General features: G+C 39.6%; 1 protein-coding gene across 2 annotated transcripts in view; it reads right to left on the bottom strand.

Moving 5' to 3' along the window:
- The window catches only part of CELSR3 (cadherin EGF LAG seven-pass G-type receptor 3), a 1979827-nt gene that overhangs the window by 158140 nt on the left and 1798615 nt on the right, over positions 1-23072 (bottom strand). For both annotated transcript variants that reach the window (XM_044078523.1, XM_044078522.1), the window contains exons 31-32: positions 13905-14041; positions 5778-5884 (exon numbers count right to left, since the gene is read on the bottom strand). In XM_044078523.1, coding sequence (XP_043934458.1) covers positions 5778-5884; positions 13905-14041 — 244 coding nt within the window. The remainder of the gene's footprint in view (positions 1-5777; positions 5885-13904; positions 14042-23072) is intronic.

A 23072-nucleotide genomic window follows, 5' to 3' on the forward strand; every position in this document is an offset into this window, starting at 1 on the left:
GGAGGTGAACCCCCCCCCCTCCTGCATTTTGTCTGTGAAGGAGAAGCCCCTCCTGACATCACCATATAGAGGGGGCTTCACCCTTATACTCCTAATCAACTGTTAGATCACAGCACTTCATTGCAAGGGAAACCCTGACTACATTCACTTTTTCTGATGAATAAGTATTCTGGCAAAGCACATATTACTGAGCACTTGGCAGTCACCCAGCTGGTAGACTTCTATATGCTTTATACTGAAGCCACCATAATCTGAACAAGTGGAATGTGTTGTCCATATACAACACAACATGAGTAGTTCATCTAAGATGTACAGTCATCAGGCAATATTGCAAATCAATGGATTTTTTCAGCTAGCCAGGGTACTTGGGAAGCATTGAGGTGCACTATTTAAGATCTCTGTCTCCCAGGATTATGTTTCAGTCCCGATCTCTAGTCACTGTCTTGAGTGGCGTTTGTTTGTTCTTTCTGTTTCTGTATGGGGATTCTTTGGGTATTTCAGTTTCCTCCCAGCTCAGTAAAACAGCTCACACTAAAGTGCTGATATTGCTTTCACCTTACCCCTTGTAGCCAAGCATACCTCTCTCAACCTAGAAACATCAAAAATCTGGAAAAAGGCTGTGAAAAATAGGTTCAAATCTGTACGCTTATTAACATAAAATTTGCATACATAATTATGTTACCCCACACACTCCGATGGAATTGTGGGATACCAACTTTTAGATGCAAGTTGAACAGTGGGGTGCCTGCCTTAATAATAAAACTTTAGGTGCTCTTAGCTCTATGTAATAATACAGTTTCAAAAGTAATCTTGAAAGATAACATTACATTGTAGTTTCTTATTCATTGTGCTACGCTATTAATTGCCACCCAGCACCACCATGATATTCTGTGAGAAATACAAAATTATGCATTGCATCAAAAGTCACTAGTAGGTAAATTGAAATTAAAATCAGCAGAAGGCACAAATACAGCTCCATAGAATTAGTCACTAATGTGTAAAGTGAAATTAAAATCAGCAGAAGGGACAAATATAGCTTCACAGAATTAATTATTTAGTTATTTAGTTATATGACTGCAGATATTATCCATACCTCTCAATCTCTTAGAGCAAGAAATCTTGACAAAGCCACAAATAATGGGGGATGAGGACAAAACAAAGGCACCAAAATAGTTAGTGACATTTAAAATACTGCTCTTCCAAACTTAGACTCTTGACAGGATAACAGACTTTGCATAGCATTATATTAGCATGAATTTTCTGAGGGATGAAGTCTGAAAATCAAATGTAATGTCTGCTGCCTGCCATTATTTTCTGACTTCAGTCCTCAGACATCTGCTACTGCCAGTGATTTGCCAAAAAGCAATTTATGAGAAATGGACCCATAGAAAAAGCTTAATTCTTCAGTAGTTTCAAGTATGTACAAGTGTCAAAATGAGAGATTTCTCCAAGCAATCCATTCCCTCAGTGATTTCAAGTATGCACAAGCACCAGAATGAAACATTTCCCCCAGCGATCCATAACCCTTCAGTAGTTTCATGTACTGCAGCCTCAGTCTTCACATCACCGTCTAGGCATATAACATTCCATCATTAACGCATCTTATTTAAATCTGACACCATGAAAACATTCACCAAATCATCTACATGTAGAGCAATAACATTTCTCTCTCCTTTCTCAAAAATAGTTAACCAACCAAGTCCAGCTAAAGAAAAACAAGAAAAATGAGATGGATAACAAAGACGGAAAGCAGCAACAGAGAACATGGTTTAAAACACTTCCCCAGGAAAAATGGTTTAAAAAACTGATATAGGCAGTCATCTTCACTCCGTAAAGAAGGAAACCTGCAACACCACTGCTTAATATTTCCAATGGAAAACACACCAAGACGGTGTGTGTGTGTGTGTGTGTGTGTGTGTGTGTGTGTGTGTGTGTGTGTGTGTGTGTGTGTGTGTGTGTGTGTGTGTGTGTGTGTGTGTGTGTGTGTGTGCATGTGTTTCTCAACCTGTTGGTTTAACTTTCTCAGAAGTTTAACCTACATGCTTTCTGGACACCACCAAAAAAGATCAGGTTCCTTTAATGCGCATGGATACGTTGCGAGCCAATTTCAGCACACCTAAATTTAAATATTTCTAATCTTTCAGCCTCCAGCTACAAGACATCAGTGGCAATATTTACAGAGAAAAGACAACTGGCAACTGGCAAGTGTCATATTCACCCACATCTTCTAAAAATTATAAAGAAAAGTAAGTAGCCCCCAACTGGCAATTTCACTTTTCTCAAGCTCTGAGCAGGAAGCGGTCTCCATACCTGTTAATTCGAAAATTTGTAACTATACCACACCTTGGTATCGTGGAATTAAATGCATTTTCTATAAAATGATAAGCAGTGCTCACTGATCAATCATCAAACCCCATTTTTATAAATTTAGAATAAAATTCAACCTAAAATGCACAACCCCGAATGTAGTTAAACTGACCATTATGCGGAGTTTCTACCAGATGGGTTAGAAAAGGAAGAATCTAGAGTTCACGTTACCTTATCAAACCCCCCTTACAACTGAAAAAATCAAAAAACAAAACATCTGCAGTGTAAGACCAGGGCCACACTAAATCACAACAGCTCAAACCAATAGCACTCTGTTATATGCCAGTATAGTACCAGTTTCTTAAGTAGTACTGGGCGCAATGAAATAAGGAGTTTTGGTGCTTTGGAATTAACCAAAGTAAAGCTAAATTCACAATAAATAACAAAATCAGTCATACTCCCATACAATTTTGTCCCCTACTGAAGGATGACAGTTGCTCCCAAAAAACCATTTGAGACCCAGGTTTAATGAGAGCAGAGACTGACTACCAGAGGCACTTAACCCCCTTCACCCAGGGAGAAATCTTTGTTGCTCTAAGGGGAGGGGGAGACTGGGATCAATAGAAAAAAAATCTTTGCTGGTCGCCCCAATGGGACGTTACATGAGCACTTTTTATTACTAGGTCTTGCTCTCTGCGGCCCACTCTCCAAGTTGAGATCAATCCGTCACCGAGCCTCACTGTTCTCTTGCTTCAGCTTCACTTCCAGCCAGAAAAGCTTTTGCTCTAATGACAACAACATGACGCATGATTCTCAAACAATAACAGTTAGTTCATTTTCTTTTTATATTTATTTTTATCTTACCTGGAGGTGGACGAGGAGCCGGGAAAGGAAGTAGTTGAAATAATATATTTTTCTCATGACCACTGTCTGCACCACCCCTCTCTGAGTATGAAAAGAGACAGATTGCTGCCTTCTGCTAGTGCTGTACTGCACTACACTCACACGAATGACTTGGGGATGGGTCGGGGGTTGCCTACCTTGCCTTTTAAACTAAAGGCTCTGCTGTCTGCCCTCTACTAGACTATTCCTGTCACTGACCTACTCCCTATCAGTCTGGGTACGCTGGACTCGGGAACTTAAGACTAAGAGCCAGCTGCTCTTCGCATGCAACTTGCAAGTTCAAAATACAGTCAGTCACACCCCTCAAGCCCTAAGCCAAAGTCTGACAGGCTGCTCCCGAAGCTGATGTCATCACACACACCTCCACATGTGATGACATCAGCAAAAAAAAAAAAAAAAAAAAAATAGCTGAAAAAAATTAAAAAAAAAAAAGCCGGGAAATTCGGGAATTAAGGGGGGCACTCGGGAATTTGTGTCACCCCATTATTTGGACCTCAAAATCGGTAAAAACCGAGGAACTCGGTATGGTTGAGAGGTATGTAGCCAAGGTTAAGGCTGAAAGGGTCCAGGATAACCAGTTAATTTATGTATTTAACAAATGAACATATTCAAAAAAATAAAGTGACTTATTCAGGGATGTGGCAGTCTTGATCTGCAAAATGCATTTAATGTAAATGCTAAGAAAAGTAGATTTTTTTATTTATTGACAGAATGATTGCAAATATTAATAATATTGCACAATCATCATTGTGTTTATGAAACAGGCATCATACAGTAAATTAACACATTTGCTTGATTTACTTGGCAGCTCTCTTGTCCTGTGGTTGCATATGACCATGCATGTGATCTCAACTGCAGTGCTAAAACAGATGCAGAGATAACAAAATTCACTTAAACTAAGTATGTTACAGATACTTCAAGCCAGGCTGTCAAAAAACTTACTAGACACCTAATAATTTCAAACACTGCTAAGATTCTACACTTGTAAGCATTTTGTTTGTAATACAGAAAACTGAAAAAGAGAGAGCTAAAAAATAAAGTAGTAATCTTCATTTTCCTGTACATGCAGAAACAGTACTATATGGCTCAGTTGTATATTAGGTACAGGAGAAAATGTCATAATTATACTTGAAGAATACATCCAAGGGCATGGTTTTGATCATTTTAGCTAGAGTTGGCACTTTAAAAGTTTGACATTTTTAAGCAGAAAACTGGCTTACACACTTAGACCTTAGGGTGCACAGATCAGCTCATATTTTCTAAATGAAGTAAAAGTCTGAGTATGAATACGCTGCTTTTTAATACCTGCTTGTTCTGCTGCCTCATCAGTTAGTTACTTTGCAGATCAAGTAACCCTGGGCTGGTAGATGGTGTTAACGGACAAAGAAAATGGACTTTGTACCACCATCTACAAGCCATGAATCCACTTATCTGCAGGAGTGGCCTTAGGTCAACTGGTGCCCTAGGCAAAAGGGCTCCACGGCACCCCCACCACACCATCAGGTGGCCCCATCCTGGTCTACCTACACCCAATAAATACTGGAAAAGCCCCACTACTATAGTGGCACCCTAGGCTGCTGCCTACTTGGCCTATGCTTAAGGCCGGCTATGCTTATCTGATATGAGCAAGGTCTTTCGAAAAGAGGACTCGGTGTATCCTCACTGCAAATGAAACTTTGTCATTCAGCACAAAGGGTAAATGTTTTCCAGAACCAGTGACTGTCCTTTATTATGTCACCCTAATCATCTTCATCTTTCTTTTCCAGAATCAGTGACCAGCCTTTTCAGTTAGCAGCTGTGTGCTAGCCACCAGTCTCCTAACATGAAGACTATCATGTGTTAACTGTACACTGAGCAACCTCTCAGGCACATGTAGTCTGTTCAAAAGTAATCACATCACCACCCTTTATTTACAGCACATCGTTAGACATTTTTTTTACAACTTTGACTTATTAGGTAATGGCAAAATACATTCAATCATTAATTTCATTTTGCTAGCAATCATTTCCATTCATTTCTATGTTCTGCTTTAACAGTTCAAATCAGACACAAGCAGATACAGCTCTATGGAAGTACTGCAATATAATATGGTTCAGTCTATTTACCAATTCTCAGTAGGACCAATGACATAATATTCTAATGCACAAACATATCCTCATGGCATATGTAGATGTAACACCATGACTTTTATGATATTCTACTAGCTATCACACCAAAATTCAGCTAAAAAGGAAAGTATGTGTAAGGACTCCTCTACCTTTCTGACACACTGCCTCAGACCTTTAAATCTCTGAAATCCAAGGAGAAAGGCACAGACTCCATGTTAAGCCTGACATTATATTCTGAACACAGGTTGTGGACCATGCATGGAATTGCTAATTGTTCTGTAGGAGTTTAGTTGGGAAAAAAGTGTGCTGAGACTAACAAACTTGTTTATTTTTTATTTTTCTTTTCAAATTCAGAGGGAGATTCCTGTTATGCTCTAATGTTAAATAATTTATAAACTTGTGTACTCCAGTTTTGAAAAATAAATCTAGTTTATTTTTTCTGTCACTGGCAAAGTTTACCTCCTGCTGCATCACGATGGAACATGGCAACATCAAGGTCAGTGGGTCCTGAGTGTCCCAGAAGGCTATGGTCTGCTGCTGATCCATGGCGAACCAGAATGTTTTCTCTGAAAAAGATCAAAGATATAAATATATCAGGGGGATGTCAACAAAACAAGGTATATGATGAGGAACTCTTATTGCATTGAGAATCTTCAACACGCACACTAAAAGTTTCTTTCTGGTCTGGTTTTGTCAGTGTCAGATACAGTCTTAGGTAGATGAGTGGTACTGGTAGTGAACAGGAAATGTTCACAATGTATAAAGACAATCTTGTGGCAAATGCTGTAAAGTATCCCTTTTTATGGGAAGAAAATCTGGGCAATTCTGCAAAGGGCTGTCCCTTCCCATAATAAAAAATAAAATGCTTGCTTTCCAGGAATACACACTCTCAGATATCATTACTTGTGTTAAATAGACTCTTTCCAGACACTTCTCCCCTCACCCACCTCCTAAAAGAGTAGCTTAGTGTCCAGAGAACCCACTCACCCTTTATCCAATAATTCTTAAAATGCGCTGGTGCTATGTTAAATTACTCCAGTATGTCATGTTTACATATGGCGATCCAGAGTAATTTATGAATACAATGCTGTAGCAGCAAACTTTGAAATAATATGGTATTTAAGAGTGGAGCTCCTGAGGTTTTGGTTCCACAAAATCGAGCCACAGACCATAATATTACAGTAGACAGCCTGCCTCAGCATTGCGGACCATTTATGGAAAAGATATAATTATAGCGCTGTGGAAAGTCCATTAGTATGTAAGTATATATGTAGTACAATATGGGGAAATTACTTACACCAATTTGTTTTATGTATTGCTAATGGCAGAGTGACTTCATTAATCACACTGTTACTTTGACATCATCATCATATGTCATGACAGAAACTGGTGCATGACTGTTGCATTTAATTTCATGAATCCTATCTAGAGTCAACTACAAAACTCACCAGAAAGGTTACCCACCTTCTGCTGACTTTCATGATTCTTCTGCACTTGAAGTAAACGATAATCCAGTATAATCACTACTTCTTCCACTCAGATAATACAAGATAAGACCAGCCTAATTATGTGAGAAGAGTTCTATCTGTGTGAGTCTCATATACATGGTGCTGTTGGTAGCCTAAATACATAGCTGCTTGTAGTGCATGCAGAAAATGGGCAACACAACAAAAAAGCATTTTTGCAAGAGGAAAAGTTTATACTCCAGCTCAGAGGTGCTGCCTGCATACCCCCAGTCCCTCCATATACTGCCTCGAAGATTGCACAGACGTGAAGAAAATATATTTAGAGACTCCAACTGTGTATTTGAGTTTCCTCATGCTCAAATACACAAACAGGTGTTCATCTGCAAGCAGTAAGAACACAAGCAGCTGAAATGTGATGAGTGAGACGCAGCAAGGCTACCTACAGAGTAGTGGCTCGCATATAATAGTGACATTTTAGTCGATGTTTGCCAGGGCTGTCATGGAAAACACTGCAACACATACCTCTCCACCTCTCATCACAAAAAATCTGAGTTAAAAATAATTGTGGGGGGGGGGTCTCAAAGTTATGAACAGATTTTAAATATTGCTCCTATAAACTATAAAAATGCTAGAATAACAGTTGTTGCAGTACTATTTATTTTCATAATGACATGAAACCTGAAGTCAAATGTATGTCATTATTTACCAACTTAAGTCCTCAAAGGCTTGCCAAAAAATCACAAATATTCAGAGGCACAGACAAAAAGTAACAAACAAAAATCTAGATATTTAGTGAAAATCAGGACAGTTGAGAGGTATGTTACAACACAAAAGTGGTGTAATATCTTTCTAAGCTTTATAAAGCTTTCAGACTAATAGGACCCCTGTGTCAGGTGTTAATTACCTGTTTAGGTTTTACACTTACTCAAAGCTAGTTTGTCAGGTGATAAGATTGTGATACTAGATACAGTACTTTAATACACTTTTATGCTGCAGAAAAGAGAAGAGAGAGGGGACTCAGGGATGGATCCAGGACTAGGCAACTTATGCAGCTGACTAAGGCCTCTTGCTTGCAGAAGAGCCCAGACAAACAAAACAAAAAAGAAAAGTTTTCTTACTTTACTCAGCAACAACATACTGTTTCTATAAAAATTATACAAAAAACAGCTAGTCTTTTGTAGTTGTATGTTACCAGAGAATTATTTTTTGCAGAACTCATGCAGTGAAGCATGTTCAGTTTTGTATGTGTGCGCGTGTGTGTGTGTGTGTGTGTGTGTGTGTGTGTGTGTGTGTGTGTGTGTGTGTGTGTGTGTGTGTAATTCTCCATATAAGTATAGTGCTTGCTCACAGTCAAACCCTGCACCTTAGGTACAGGTGGCCTTACTCTGAAGCTAGAGCCAATTTCTGGTACACAAAAAATATGCTGGTGCAAAACCTGTCATCCTGCATTATTCCTCAATGAGGTAAATAATGACAGGTATGCATTACTCCACAAAGAGGTAAATAATGAGAGGTATGCATTACTCCTCAACGAGGTAAATAGTGATAGGTATGCATTACTCCTCAATGAGATAAATAATGACAAGTATGCATTACTCCTCAATAAGGTAAATAATGACAGGTATGCATTACTCCTTAATGAGATAAATAATGACAGGTATGCATTACTCCTCAATAAGGTAAATAATGACAGGTATGCATTACTCCTTAATGAGATAAATAATGACAGTATGCATTACTCCTCAATGAGATAAATAGTGACAGGTAAGGATTACTCCTCAGTGAGGTAAATAATGAGAGGTATGCATTATTCCTCAATGAGGTAAATAATAACAGGTATGCATTACTCCTCAATGAGGTAAATAAAGACAGGTATGCATTACTTCTCAATGAGGTAAATAATGACAGGTATGCATTACTCCTCAATGAGGTAAATAATGACAGGTATGCATTACTCCTCAATGAGGTAAATGATGACAGGTATGCATTACTCCTCCATGAGGTAAATAATGACAGGTATGGATTACTCCTCAGTGAGATAAATAATGACAGGTATGCATTACTCTTCAACGAGATAAATAATGACAGGTATGCATTACTCCTCAATGAAGTAAATAATGACAGGTATGCATTACTCCTCAGAGAGATAAATAATGACAGGTATGCATTACTCCTCAATGAGGTAAATAATGACAGGTATGCATTACTCCTCAATTAGGTAAATAATGACAGGTATGCATTACTCCTCAGCGAGTTAAATAATGACATGTATGCATTACTTTTCAACGAGGTAAATAATGACAGGTATGCATTATTCCTCATTGAGGTAAATAATGACAGGTATGCATTACTCCTCAATGAGGTAAATGATGACAGGTATGCATTACTTCTCAATGAGGTAAATAATGACAGGTATGCATTACTCCTCAATGAGGTAAATAATGACAGGTATGCATTACTCCTCAATGAGGTAAATGATGACAGGTATGCATTACTCCTCCATGAGGTAAATAATGACAGGTATGGATTACTCCTCAGTGAGATAAATAATGACAGGTATGCATTACTCTTCAACGAGATAAATAATGACAGGTATGCATTACTCCTCCATGAGGTAAATAATGACAGGTATGGATTACTCCTCAGTGAGATAAATAATGACAGGTATGCATTACTCTTCAACGAGATAAATAATGACAGGTATGCATTACTCCTCAGAGAGATAAATAATGACAGGTATGCATTACTCCTCAATGAGGTAAATAATGACAGGTATGCATTACTCCTCAATTAGGTAAATAATGACAGGTATGCATTACTCCTCAGCGAGTTAAATAATGACATGTATGCATTACTTTTCAACGAGGTAAATAATGACAGGTATGCATTATTCCTCATTGAAGTAAATAATGACAGGTATGCATTACTCCTCAATGAGTTAAATAATGAGAGGTATGCATTACTCCTCAATGAGGTAAATAATGACAGGTATGCATTACTCCTCAATGAAGTAACTAATGACAGGTATGCATTACCCCTCAATGAGATAAATAATGACTGATATGCATTACTCCTCAATGAGGTAAATAATTACAGGTATGCATTACTCCTCAATGAGGTAAATAATGACAGGTATGCATTACTCCTCAATGAGGTAAATAATGACAGGTATGCATTACTCCTCAATGAGGTAAATGATGACAGTATGCATTACTCCTCCACGAGGTAAATAATGACAGGTATGCATTACTCCTCAATGAGGTAAATAATGACAGGTATGCATTACTCCTCAGTGTGATATATGATGACAAGTATGCATTACTCCTCAATAAGATTAATAGTGACAAGTTTGCATTACTCCTCACTGAGGTAAATAAAAGGGACTTACCCTGCTGTTGTTTGATGACAGCTAAATAACAGTCACTGATCTGCTCTGGTAGTACCAGTGTGGCACAATGTATTGTTAGTTGCTGAAATAAGTGCAAAACTAGTATTGCTATGGCTTATACGCATACATGTGTGTGTGTGTGTGTGTGTGTGTGTGTGTGTGTGTGTGTGTGTGTGTGTGTTTGTGTGTGTGTGTGCGTGTGTCTGTGCATGTGCATGTGCGTGTGTGTGTGTGTGCATGTGTGAGACATTAATGCTGGGGCACATAATATTATTCTCCTGGGTATCAGTAAAAAATGCGGCTAACAATTTATTACATTTCAAAAGTAAGGCATAAAATATATCACAGAATATTCAGATACTTACAACTTTTATGAGTCTGTTGGCCCCCACAGCACAGACTGTATAAATGGATATAGTGAAGCCCACCCCTTTAATCATCCTTGACTCGGCAGACCCCAAAGAAGCTGTTGCTGGTTGGGAAAAAATAAGGAGAAAAAAATTTATTCATTTTCTAATTACACTCTTTAACCTGAGCAAGGCTGTGATATGACCCTGTTAGGGTAAAGCCCATAATGGGCACTGTTCTCAACTACACCCATTATAAAACTAGCCCTACTGAGATGAGTGTGTACAGAAAGTTGCTTATGTGTGTGCGTGTGTGTGTGTGTGTGTGTGTGTGTGTGTGTGTGTGTGTGTGTGTGTGTGTGTGTGTGTGTGTGTGTGTGTGTGTGTGTGTATGGTGGGGGATTGTGTGTTTATTACTTCTTTAATTTTCATCACAGTCAAACCATAGAGGTGTGCACAGGATATCATTACAGCTTCTTTTTCTTTTTGGGCTGGGGAGAGTGTGTTCATTCTTTCTTTTACTTTTGTCACACACCTCAGAAGTGTACAAAGATGTTTACTATAGCTTGTGTAGGGGCAGCATTGCATCTAGGCGCAACAAAGTAGAGTACATAATTGTAATCAGTTTAGAGATGAGCAGTGAGGAGGCATGCTGTGTATATATATGTCAACATTCACTTGAAATACATAAATGTGCCAACTGGAACCTCTGCTTTCATCCCAGTCTAACACCAGAGGGACGCATAGCTAGTGACGGTCTTTTTTGAAGGGTTAGTGAAGTAGGCAGTATTCCCAGACAAGACCTATGTATCCTCACAATTGTCTTGTTAGTTTATTGTAAGCTACTATTTTGACAGCTTTGAACATTATGCCTTGGGCACAACTTAGATCTTCCTTAAAAGGAAAAAAAGAGAAGACCGAAATTCTTTTCTTCTTCTGATTTTTGTTTAGGCTCCAATTGGATTAAAACTTGGGAAAATGCTCTAAAATGCATCCCAGAGCATCTAAAACCCCTATAGCTTCTGGGGGCCCTGGGTTAATTGAGTTACTTCCTAAATGGTTATTACTGTGCTGTCTTGTCAGGAAAGGTGTATGCAAGAAAAACTAAAGCTGAATAGCAACACTGAATCTCATTCCTTAATCATAATTTCTATTCAAGCCATCATCGGATGAAAAGGTTGCGTAAAAAGAAAAAAACCCTTTAAAATGCACATCAGAGTAATAGAAAGTTACGGCTTCTTGAAAAAGCCAAAGTATAAGGCAAAATATAAAAAGAAGGAAGAAAAAAGGAATGTGCATGGTATGGGGAGCACTGAAGGATATGTGTGTGTGTGTGTGTGTGTGTGTGTGTGTGTGTGTGTGTGTGTGTGTGTGTGTGTGTGTGTGTGTGTGTGTGTGTGTGTGTGTGTGAGGGCTGGGGCTGAAATAGTACGAGGTGCCTAAGGTACTATTTCACCTAATTCTAGATCTGTACATAGAGTTGTAATTTATCATTGTTGCAACTAAATACCAGTGTGTGAATGTTCATTTGTGAGATGGGACAACACAGTGTGGTAAGTAGGCCTGTTGTAATGTAAGAACATTGTAAGTACAGGTCATTCTGAGTGTACTAATCCTAAACATTTTCAGCATGGACTGAAATGTTGCTTAGGAGGTGTGGCAATGATAGGGTGATACTTAGACGGAATGTGCATAGGGGCCCCCAACTTGACATTTGCTGGGGGCCCCAAAATGCTAATACCGGTCCTCAATATAGTCTGCATTATTTAGAGTGATGATCAGAACCAACTCCATTATGCAGTCATTGTTGCAAATTATTGTGGTACAGTCTGCTCTACAAGATCATACTGTAAAGGATTTCTGTATTTAGTTAAAAACTATTAGTCTGGCAGTTAACACAGATGGCTAAAGCTCCAATTTACTAATGAGCTGCATCACTAGGCAAGGGTACAGAGTTTGAATCTTTCTACCTTTATTTACCTCCTGTGTGACTTTCAGCAAGTCATTTAACCAGACAATATTTTGGAGCAATTGGGAATTTGTGCTAGGCTCCTTAATGGTCAGCAAGACTGAATGCCTAGTACTTATGAACCTGCTATCATGGTTTGCTAGACATTTCCTATTGCATAGTTGATCTAGTTCAGGAAATGTTATGGCAATATCACCAGCACATTAATGCAACACAAGCAATTTATTCTTCAAGGACAACAGACACTGCATTTGTAGATGAAGCATTTAAATGCAAATTGTTCGCCTGCAGCAACCTCAGTATTAGTAATAGTTGTCTTTAATGTGCAATTATTTAGATGACTTTTACTTCTGTAGAGATTGTGCATATTGACATATCATATATTATCAAGAGGTTAATATTTTTTATGCTCTCATATATTATTTTCTATTTGAACTGTGCTACAACAGGCTGGATCTTATGGTATAATACTGGTGAACTTTATCATACATTTTTCATGTAGTCCCTCCAAAGCTACCAATACAGTACAAGTAATGTATTTCTTCATAACAATAAGGAATGTACACAGTCAACAATGTGTCTGTAACTCTTGTTGATTGTGGGGGCTCTGTGTGGATGAAAGTACTTTATACTCTCATCTAGTCATTTTTAAACGTTCTTTAATATGGTTACCTGCCTAGAGCCCCATTTACTTCACCATGATCCAGCTCTGAAAAAAAAATACACCACTTTATTCCTATTGGCTGACAGGTCTACATCACAAATCTCATGAAGCCAAACCATGCAAGTAAGGAACAGGTGCACAGCCAATACAACGAAATGTTCTAGAAGAACCAATGGCCAGCACTCAAAATGTCCGAATAAAACTTTTATTACAAATGAACAGAGAGTAGGTACAGTAGCATATCAGCTTTGGCAATACAGCCTTCTTCAGTGAACAGTGAGGCTGTGGTGAGTGCAAAGGGCAGTGCTCTGAACTGATAATGACTGGCTCCCTGCCTGAAGTGCAGATATCTCCAGACTGCCTGTCTATTTTGATGTGATAGTACGCATCCTTGAGATCTATTGAGCACATCCAGTCATCCTTGTGCAACAGTGGCAGAATGGACTGAACTGTAACCACTCGGAACCTGACTCAAACTACTCTGACTCTAATTAACTTGACATTTTCTAATAATGACAGTAATAATACATAATAAAGGGTACTGTGGATTGTTTTGCACCAACACTATCCTCCATTATACATTCCTGACTCTTCATAAATGTTAAGTTAGTGCAAGTCAGAGAAGTGAAAGGAAAGCAAAGTCAGTTAACATAGCTGGCAATCATTGTGCCACCAGGATCACAGTCAACCAATTCAACATTAGCACATAAACATGAACAATCTTAATGTATACTAAACAGAGTGTGATTTACCTTAGAAAACCTCTATGACTAGAGTGGGTTCGTGCTGACCTCACACTGCTGACAGAGGAAACCGTGGAAGCTCCCAGAGTGATGCGATGTAAGCCACTTTCTTCGAACAGTGATGTATTGTTGTAAGGCCCTGTACCCTGAAAGGGAACACAAAGGAAATAAACTTACTACTAAGTCATTGTCCATTATAGACCTCTAAATGTATTAACAAAAAATAAAGTTGCTATAACACTCAAATTAAAGAAGACTAACATATTATACCAGTTCACTCTGATTATTTGCAATGAATGTAACAGTATTCAAAGCACTCAGAATTTAAAATCTTGCTTAGCTCATCTCTGTGATGTAAAGGGATGAATACCTGACTACAGCACAGATGAATCCCTGACCATGACACAGATTAACCATGTTTAACCAGTGGCATGGGAAGCTGGAACAGTCAGGCAAGGTAGGATGAGAAATACCAACTAACACCACCTAGCCCATCCTGGGAGTGACAGTGCATGCTCTGGCACCCTGCCATGCTGACCCCCACAGGAGTCTGAGAGATGTGGCATGTAACATTATTGTGTAGACTGGCAGCTGCACTGCACAAGAAGTATGGGGGGGACTGGCATATGTGGACGCATGTATATATCTCCGTAGGAAACACAAGAGTCACAGCTACTGTGGGGATGGTTAGCAGGGTGGGTTGTGTTTCTCTCTTGGGTGAGAACTCACTCTCAGAACCCAACTCTCATCTGAGAAAAGAACAAATGGGCCTATGGGCTCTCACCTTGGTCAGGAGACCACACTTCACCATCTTAACCAAGGAACAATTGGAATGTACCCTAAAACTGCAATGGTTATATGTGGTGTTGGGGGGAGCCTGAAGGTCTGTCGAGTTTAAAAAAAAAAACCTTAAAATCAATTCTTTTTCACCATTTGAAAACCCATGTTCAAGAAATGAAATACTAAAGAAAAAGGTCCCCCTGGATGGGGATCACTGTTATTTGTGAAGACATGATTCTTTCTCCACCAATCACCATTCCATGTCTCCTTTATCAAGCATGTAAAGTTTATTAATCACAATTCTTTTAGGAGGTAGGAGGCATATTTCGCAACTGTACAGATTTTCACAGAATTTTCAGATTTTTGCCTCATATTTTTGTCTTGTTTCTTATAAAATTTGTGGCTTTCTGACAATTCATTGAGAATTGAAGTCACTAAATAATCACATATATTTAAGTTTCACACTTTGGTCATTCAGAAAATGCATGCTAATACAAAACCTGTTATATTAGTAACTTTCTAAATTTATGACAGCAATATTTAAAATTTGTCCCTAATTTTTGCCTTTGTACCGCCATTATTTTTAGCTTTGTCTAGATTTCTTGCACTTAGATATTGAGAGGTATGGTAGGAGGAATCCAGAAAATCTGCAGAATCCCATACAGTCTACATGCAGAAATGCACAAAGATAGTAACTGGATGTCATTATGAACCCAAGATATATGAGACAGAGATCTTTTCACTATACTACCATACCTCACATTTTACACACGTTAAGATGATGCATGCTATGGTGATATCACAATAATAGTGTTCCCATAAACAGTGACTGAGGACACTTCCTGAAATTCAAGAAAAAACAATGATGATTCAAAACCTATAGTGTTTTACAAGTAATATGCAAGTATGCACTTGAATGACTTACAGGGAACGCTAATTTCTTGGCTGGATGGAAGTGCCATCCAAGTACATGAGAATGATGGGGAGACACCTGTGACTGACCGAAGGGGGACATCCCATAGATGAGTTGATATGGTAAAAGTATATCTCTTCCTGGTCGGTTCCATGGTATACAGGAAAACTGTCCCGATGATAACCTAGACGGCCTGAGATTAATTAGTGACTTAGCCTGCTCTTTTCCCACTTCTCTCAGGATTGAGGGGAAGGGTGCAAGCATGGAAACACATAATCCTCAGTATAGAGCAGAAAGCCAGCAGAAGTGTTTGTCTCAAGAGGAAAGGATGGTCTCCAGGCTTATATCAGGTGTCGACATTGGAGACAGTCCTGAATGGTGATCATTGCACTCAAACTCAGAAGTAAAACCAGGCAAACACAGGGGGAAAATGGTAAAAGAAGAAATGAAAACCCTGATCCTCAGCTAGATCATGGCACTGCTACCAGCACACTCACTTCCTACTCTTAGGAAATGAATGACACGCTGAGATGTAGGGATCTTGGCGATTTTGTATCTGAAGTTGCTAGGAAGAAGCTCAATGATCACAGGTGGACCAGAGCAAAAAGAAAAGAAAAAAATCTACCCCCAATATCTGACAATGGGGACCACCTTTTATGGGTCTATAACAGGGCTGAATCCAAGCAGTAAACCCACCAGGGTAGAAGGAGCTGTATGACCCAGTGGTTAGAGATTTGGGTACTCAGATAAATAGTAATCTGAACTTTGACCACCATGTGCCCATGGTGGTGAGGAATTCCTTCTATATGGCTGCTTATAAGTAAGGGCATGCCATCCAGATCTAAGGATGTCATAGTACCACTGTACTCAGCCCTCATCAGAGCAATAATCAAGTACAATGTACCCTTTGGCATGTGCCTCGCCAGGCAGCTGCAACAGTTGGAGCGCCCTCAAGGGTTTCTTACCAAAAAAATAAAGGGCATAGCTAAGATGTAAAGCCCTATCACTGTATTCAGTTTCTTACCAATTACTGAGGCATGATCTGTACCTGACCTACAAGGCAGTCTCTGACCCAGCCTTGATGGAAATGTTGCACATTCACATAACTAACTGCATGAGGATTACCTGCTCCAAAGATCTAAACCTGATCTCTGACATGTATAGATCATGACAGAGAGACAGATATATCCCAGAGATTGCTCCTCCTCTGGAATAGGCTTCCTATTGATGTGAAGCAGAGCCCTTCCTTGACCATCTTCAAGTGCAATCTGGACCAGTGGACGGGAAATCGTAAATTCACTCCTGGGGTGGTGCCCATGTCCCTCACAGACACAGGCAGTCTGCAAACATAGTCAAAACCCCACTTGCTGCCCCTTCCTACCTTTCCCCTAGTAATAGAAAATTGGGTAAAATCTGGGTAAAACTCGCTAGGCTTGTAAGAGATCTTGAACCATTAGCCTATTAATCTCTTATGAACCTATGACAGCCAAAAGGACAATATTCAGAAAGATGAGACCTGAAACAGGAATGTAGGCCAACTTTATAATTGCAATGAATACTCCATGAATGTGTGAACTGAGAAATGGGTGTCTGAGACTCAGACATCTTCAATAGAGACATTCTTGAAGCAACCACTGGCAGCAGTCAGCACTTCAATGGAGTGGTTTAAGAAAGCATCCTCAACCCACCGGTTGTGAACCACACAATGACAAATGAGAATACCATTGTAATACTCATGGACAGATTTGATTGGTGACTGACAATTTTTCCCCTAAAGTGCAGGCCTAAAATCATCCATGTGCTTCAAGAAGAACTTAAGCTATTGGTGGACAGCAAGGGTGTGAAGGGCTCCCTCTGCCTAGTTTATGTAACACTGAAGAAAACAACAAATGTATTAGTTCAGGGACAGTTCAGAAACTGCTTTTAGGAAGAGCATGGATTGGTTCAAAGGGACAACAAATCCATACAAAAGACTTGATATAATTCTGTACATGTGAGGACCTGCAGTTCGGGGGGCAAGACAGCAGAGGTGATAGACACCGGAAAACATATTTCTCCAAATCTGATGTGCAATGAAGCTGACTCAACAGGTTTGAATGAGGGATAGGTAATCTTATATGCATGAAGTCCAAGTCTCACAGAGTGTAAGAGTTTTTTTTTTCAAATGGATATTGAAATGCAGAACTCTTTTAAGTAATTGGTTGATCAGCCACTGCATTGCCTCACTTCTGGAAGAGCTAAGTCAGATATGGCCCTGAATTATCATCTTTATAAGAAGACTGGTGAAATGGTTCAGGAAGTCCTCCAGCAATTCCACTTTCACCTGAGATGTGAAGTATTCATACAGTGGTGCCATTGTCTAATTATCTACTGATGAATTTATGTTTCCACTCTGCACAGATGGAAAAAACAACTGCCTCCTTACTAGTTTAAGGATCACATAATGGCCTGGTTTTCAGACTAACTTAAAAGGTGCATAAAAAGCACTTCCTCTGCTAGATGGTCTTTATGAGTAGCATCAGATGGTTGATATGGAGCTCTGTTTTCAGGAGGGAATTGCTTTCCTTGAACAATGGTGGTGATGAGGTGAACTCTACAGGTCTATAATACAACATCGAACTAAAACAAATTTGAACGTTGTAATATCGAACCCTAAAGTCCAAAAGTTGAAAATAGTGAAGCCACGGCACATCGACTTTTTTCCCAGGGAAAAAAATCAGTGGGCCAGTTTTGGGGCTTTGCTATTTCCTCCACTGTGGTGCGGTCTCAGAGTTGGTATATTTAAGTAGGTGGGGTGTAGGGGGCACAGCCTCCCATGTTGGGGCGTGTGGGGGTGAACCCTCCCACTTTAATTTAAGTTTAATTTTTTTTTTTGTCACGGAACGGCAATTTTTTTTCCCAGGGGAAAAAAAATCGCTGTTCTGTGTTTTCGGTTTTGTTGGGTTTCGGACTTTAGGGTTCAACATTACAACGATCGAACTTTTGTAAGTTCAACTCTGTAATATAGACCTGAACTCTACACCCTGCCAGCAATGCAGTCAGCTATTCGTCCATCATCAGAATTTTCACTGGTTGCAGAATAGGAAGCCTTTGTGAAGACTGGTAAGATTTGTCCGTCATGCCAGGTCCTGAGAATAAAGATTTGATATCAGCAGAACATCTGTGGGTTTATGATTGTGCTAGACTTACTTATACCTCACAGTTCATAGCATCCTCTTTCTTAGCCATACAAGCTGCATCATGAAGATCATGGTGGCCATCAAAATAAAAAAAGGATAGGAGCATCTGAATTTGGACCTTCTATGGATCATTCCTAATGTTTTCAACTTCATGACTTCCTTTATCCATGGGCAGGAGTGACTGAAAACCAAGATACTTCAAGTCCAAACTAGAAAATGTAGTTTTCTGAGATGGAATAAAAAAGGATGTCTTCTGATTCATTGTCAACCTCACAGACTGCAACAAAGGGAATGCCCACTCCAAGAAGCCTATCAGGAAATCCCTTGATAAGGTCTTTTGGGTAAGGAAACATGGAGATCCTTCTCCTGCAAGGCTTAAGCTATCAATGTCAACACCCTGCCAAACAGTTTTTAATCAAATAAATTACAAAAGGGTTGCACACTTTGTCCTGAAAGTGGAAGGGATACAGAGTAAAAAAAAAGGCATCTCTGTGTGCCAGAATGCATCCATCATGTCCAGCGCCATCCAATCTCACTGTAACAGTGGCACCCAGCAGCATGATTTCTGGGGAGTCACAATCTAGAATGTTGGCTGAGGCCTGATGATGTCCAAGATGGTATAGAAGTCATCTATCCCCTTTAGAATAAGAAACAGGATGAAACCTTCATGCCTCATTCCAAAGAAGGGACAAGTTGTACAGCCAATGTGGAAAGTAATGCCTAGGCCTGTCCCAAGAGCTCTGTAAAAACATCTTGGTCCCTTGCAGAAGCCCTCTTTGCAAGGAGAACCTAATAACAGTAACACATGACCAAATGCAACAATTTCCAGAACCCTGGGACTTTTGTGATAGCTTTTCAGCCAGATTGTTTTCCTTTCAATGGTCAGCCCTGGACTGTGGCCAGGACTGCAACTGCTGGGCAAGTAGAGCCCTCAACCTGTCCAAAAATGGAGAGGGAAAAGATACTTTGTTACTTCAGGGGCTTCCATACTTTATGAAGAGGCTACTTCATCGTCTGGGGTTGTCTGGGTCTGAAAAAATGGATGTAGTGAAGTGAAATGACGAAGGTCCACAGTAAAAATAGCTTGTCTCCTCTTCATGAGATTATTCACAAGGTCTGATAAGGATGGACACAAAGAACATTTCCAATGAACAGAATATACTGTATGGAACTTTAAGCTATATTGTAGAAGTGGAGACCTTCAGCCAGGCCATCTTGTGTAGGCATGTACCTGTTCTTGTGGCTTTATCGAAAGAATCTCTGAAGTCAGAACTGCAATGGATTGCCTGGAAGTTTACTCTAGAAGCCCTAGACAGACACCTAAACACTTCTTCCTGGAGCCCCGATTCAGAATATGAAGAAAGTATCCATACTGCCCAATCCAAAAAAAGGAGACCACAGTCTGGACAGATTCAAGAAAGAGCTGAGACTTCTCAACCATAGCATGGCACAGAACTAAACTGCTTTCCAAACCTGCCCATAGATTTAACCTCCTGTCAGGCAGAAATGTGGCAACATTTTGTGGTCTCTGGAACCAAGGAGATCATGTACATGTTAGCCACAGAATGCTTAGTTAGGATTTTAATCTATTCAGTCAGATACTACTAGAGGTCACCCTTTTTCTTTGAATTAATACAAGAACAGCCTTTTTGCTTCTAGGCTGCATTCATGGCATCCTTGTTGAATGGCTTGATTGTGGTGTTAGATGACCAAAGGCTTCTTCTTCTCCTTCTCCGTCTCTATATATGCATTAGGACAGTCCTCAGGTGAAAGGGGTGAGTTGGGGATCATATGAGCAATGAACAATCTATGGCTGTTCATTGTTTTCCATGTTCTATTGCATTTCTAGCTCATCTTCTATGTGCTATACTATGAAATATTGCATTTGGATTTATGATGTTATATAGACATTATGTTATTATGTATTATGTATTATGTGGAGCTTTTCTCTCCGGGCCCCTGCTGAAAAAGGACCTATGTCCAGATGGACTTTCCCAGTAAACAAACTTAAAATAAAATAAAATAAATAAATAAATAAATAAAATATGCAATTCCACACAGTACCTCATAAGCCTCTAAGCTTCTTCAAAAAAAAAGAGTCATCTTGGGGAGAGTTGTAGGGTGGAAACACTTATTGTTATTATCCATCAGAGAGACAATGGATCCACTGACTCCTAATAGGATCCCAAAAGGTATGGAGTCCCCCATCACTCTGGTTTCAAAAGAGGCAATAATCTCATGCATGAATGGTTCACATGGAGATGAAGATGCATCAGTTACCCGACATATGCTAGGTTACACATATTCACAGTTCAAGAGTGTGCCTGCCAACAGTGATATTGAATGTATGAGGCCTGCATTGGGTCCAGTGTTGGTTTAAGGATGCACTTACTACAGGTGCATTCCTGTACCTGTGTGGACAGGTCTTTAAAGACTTCAGATATCCATATGACACTTAAGCTATAAATCATATCTCCTGATAAAGGAATCCCCTGTGGGCCTCCTAACTAGTGGACCTTACTGATCCTTTAGGGGAGACACAGGGCAGAGATCCTTCAGCATCAGGTCTCACTGATCAACGTCTGGGTGAATAATGAGATAGCTCCTCAGGATCAGCCTACATGCCCCCGCTGATGAGGCAATGGATGGGTGGTGCTAGCACTCTTGAAACACAAAATAAAGGTAGGAGTTTGGGTGCCCCAAATTTAAGTACCTTTACCTTATTATCTAATGAAACAAATTGCAGGAGTGATCCCCACTAATAAGGGACAAGCTCATCAGATGTGGAGACAAGAAAGCTACTTCCGAAATGTACTTCCTGCTTGAAGGCTAAACACAGGCCTAACATTTATTTTTTGGGCAATCTGATGATGCTGTGGCAAAGACTGGATGGGGGATCTATGTGGGCTCTCCTACTAATGCCCACACGATGGCTTTCAACCACCACCACCATCCCCTTGGTAGTGATACTAGCCAAGAGTTTCTTGGTCTGATATCTACAGACAGCTGGCTTAAAATCTGGTATTAAAGCACTGCTTTCATGCTATGGTCCTTTCCCATGTTATAGAAAGAGCAAATTTGTGGCTTATAATTTTTGCCCAAAATGATATTTAAAATATTTAGCTTTAGGCATCAAACATGAGACCTCTTCACTAACTAGAGTTTGTATTGTTAGGCCAGACTGTCAGAAAAGAACTGTCAGGCTCAGGAACTAGGTGGAACTTCCCAATGTGGAATGTGATGTATCAGTGTCACTGTATCAAATAGAAGGGAACTTCAGCTCTTTGCTCATTTGTTTTTATCTCCAAGTCACAAGAACTTCAGTCCTCTTTTACACATATATATGGTTCCAGTTACAATTATGGTATGAAATTTAGTAATAACTGTATCACTTTTACCAATTAAGCGCAGCATATAAAAAGTAATAAAACTGAGAAGTTTACGAGAAGAAAACTTAATTAGTTCAGTTAGATTTCAATCATTTTTGCACAGTGAAGGCTGTTTTTGGATTTAGTTTTGTTAATGATTTCAGTTACGTTTCATACAGTGCCATTAACTGCAAGAAATGTGTTCCCCTAAACTAGAGTGAAGCACACATCACTGACATCTAAAACACTAAAAACAAAATTACTGAACTGAAAATAACAAACACACATTATCCAGAATGGAACATTATTAAACAAAATATCCCAAAAAAGGCACATGTTGCTACAAACCTCTAAGTTTATGCAGGGGCAACATCTCTTCACTTCCATGTAGAAAACTGCCTGTTTACCTTTAGATGTGCGTATTGCACACAGGCGAACAGCAATTATGTGAAAGGCAGTCTGCAAGATTTGCAAACGCCGAATGGAAAAAAGGGTTGAATGTGCAATGAGTGAATGCACAGTGAGATTCGCTCATTGCATATTCAACATTCTGGGGCAGACTGCACTATAGTGGGGATTGGGAAATGGTTCCTTTCCCCACTGTAGTGCGATCTTGGAGTTAGAATAATAAAATAGGGGGGCTGTGGGGGGTGCAGCGCCCCACATGGGGGGTGCAGGGGGGGCTTGCTTCCCTGCTTTACACTTAGTTTTCTTTTTGTTCAAGATTAATGTTCAAAAAACAGCAAATCTACTTTTCAATTTGCTGTTTTTTGAACATTAAGGATTGTCGACATTTTCAATTTTGTGGTTTCGAGTCGCTCGTATGAGCACTCAAACCATTGTGATTCATGTTTTTAAAGGTAAACCGACTGCCCATACCTCTCAACCTCTTACTGCAAGAAACCTGGACAAAGCCTGACAACATGGGGTGACAAAG

This window comes from Protopterus annectens, chromosome 7.part1, assembly GCF_019279795.1.
Source record: "Protopterus annectens isolate FY-2018-M chromosome 7.part1, PAN1.0, whole genome shotgun sequence".
Taxonomy (NCBI): Eukaryota; Metazoa; Chordata; order Ceratodontiformes; family Protopteridae; genus Protopterus; species Protopterus annectens.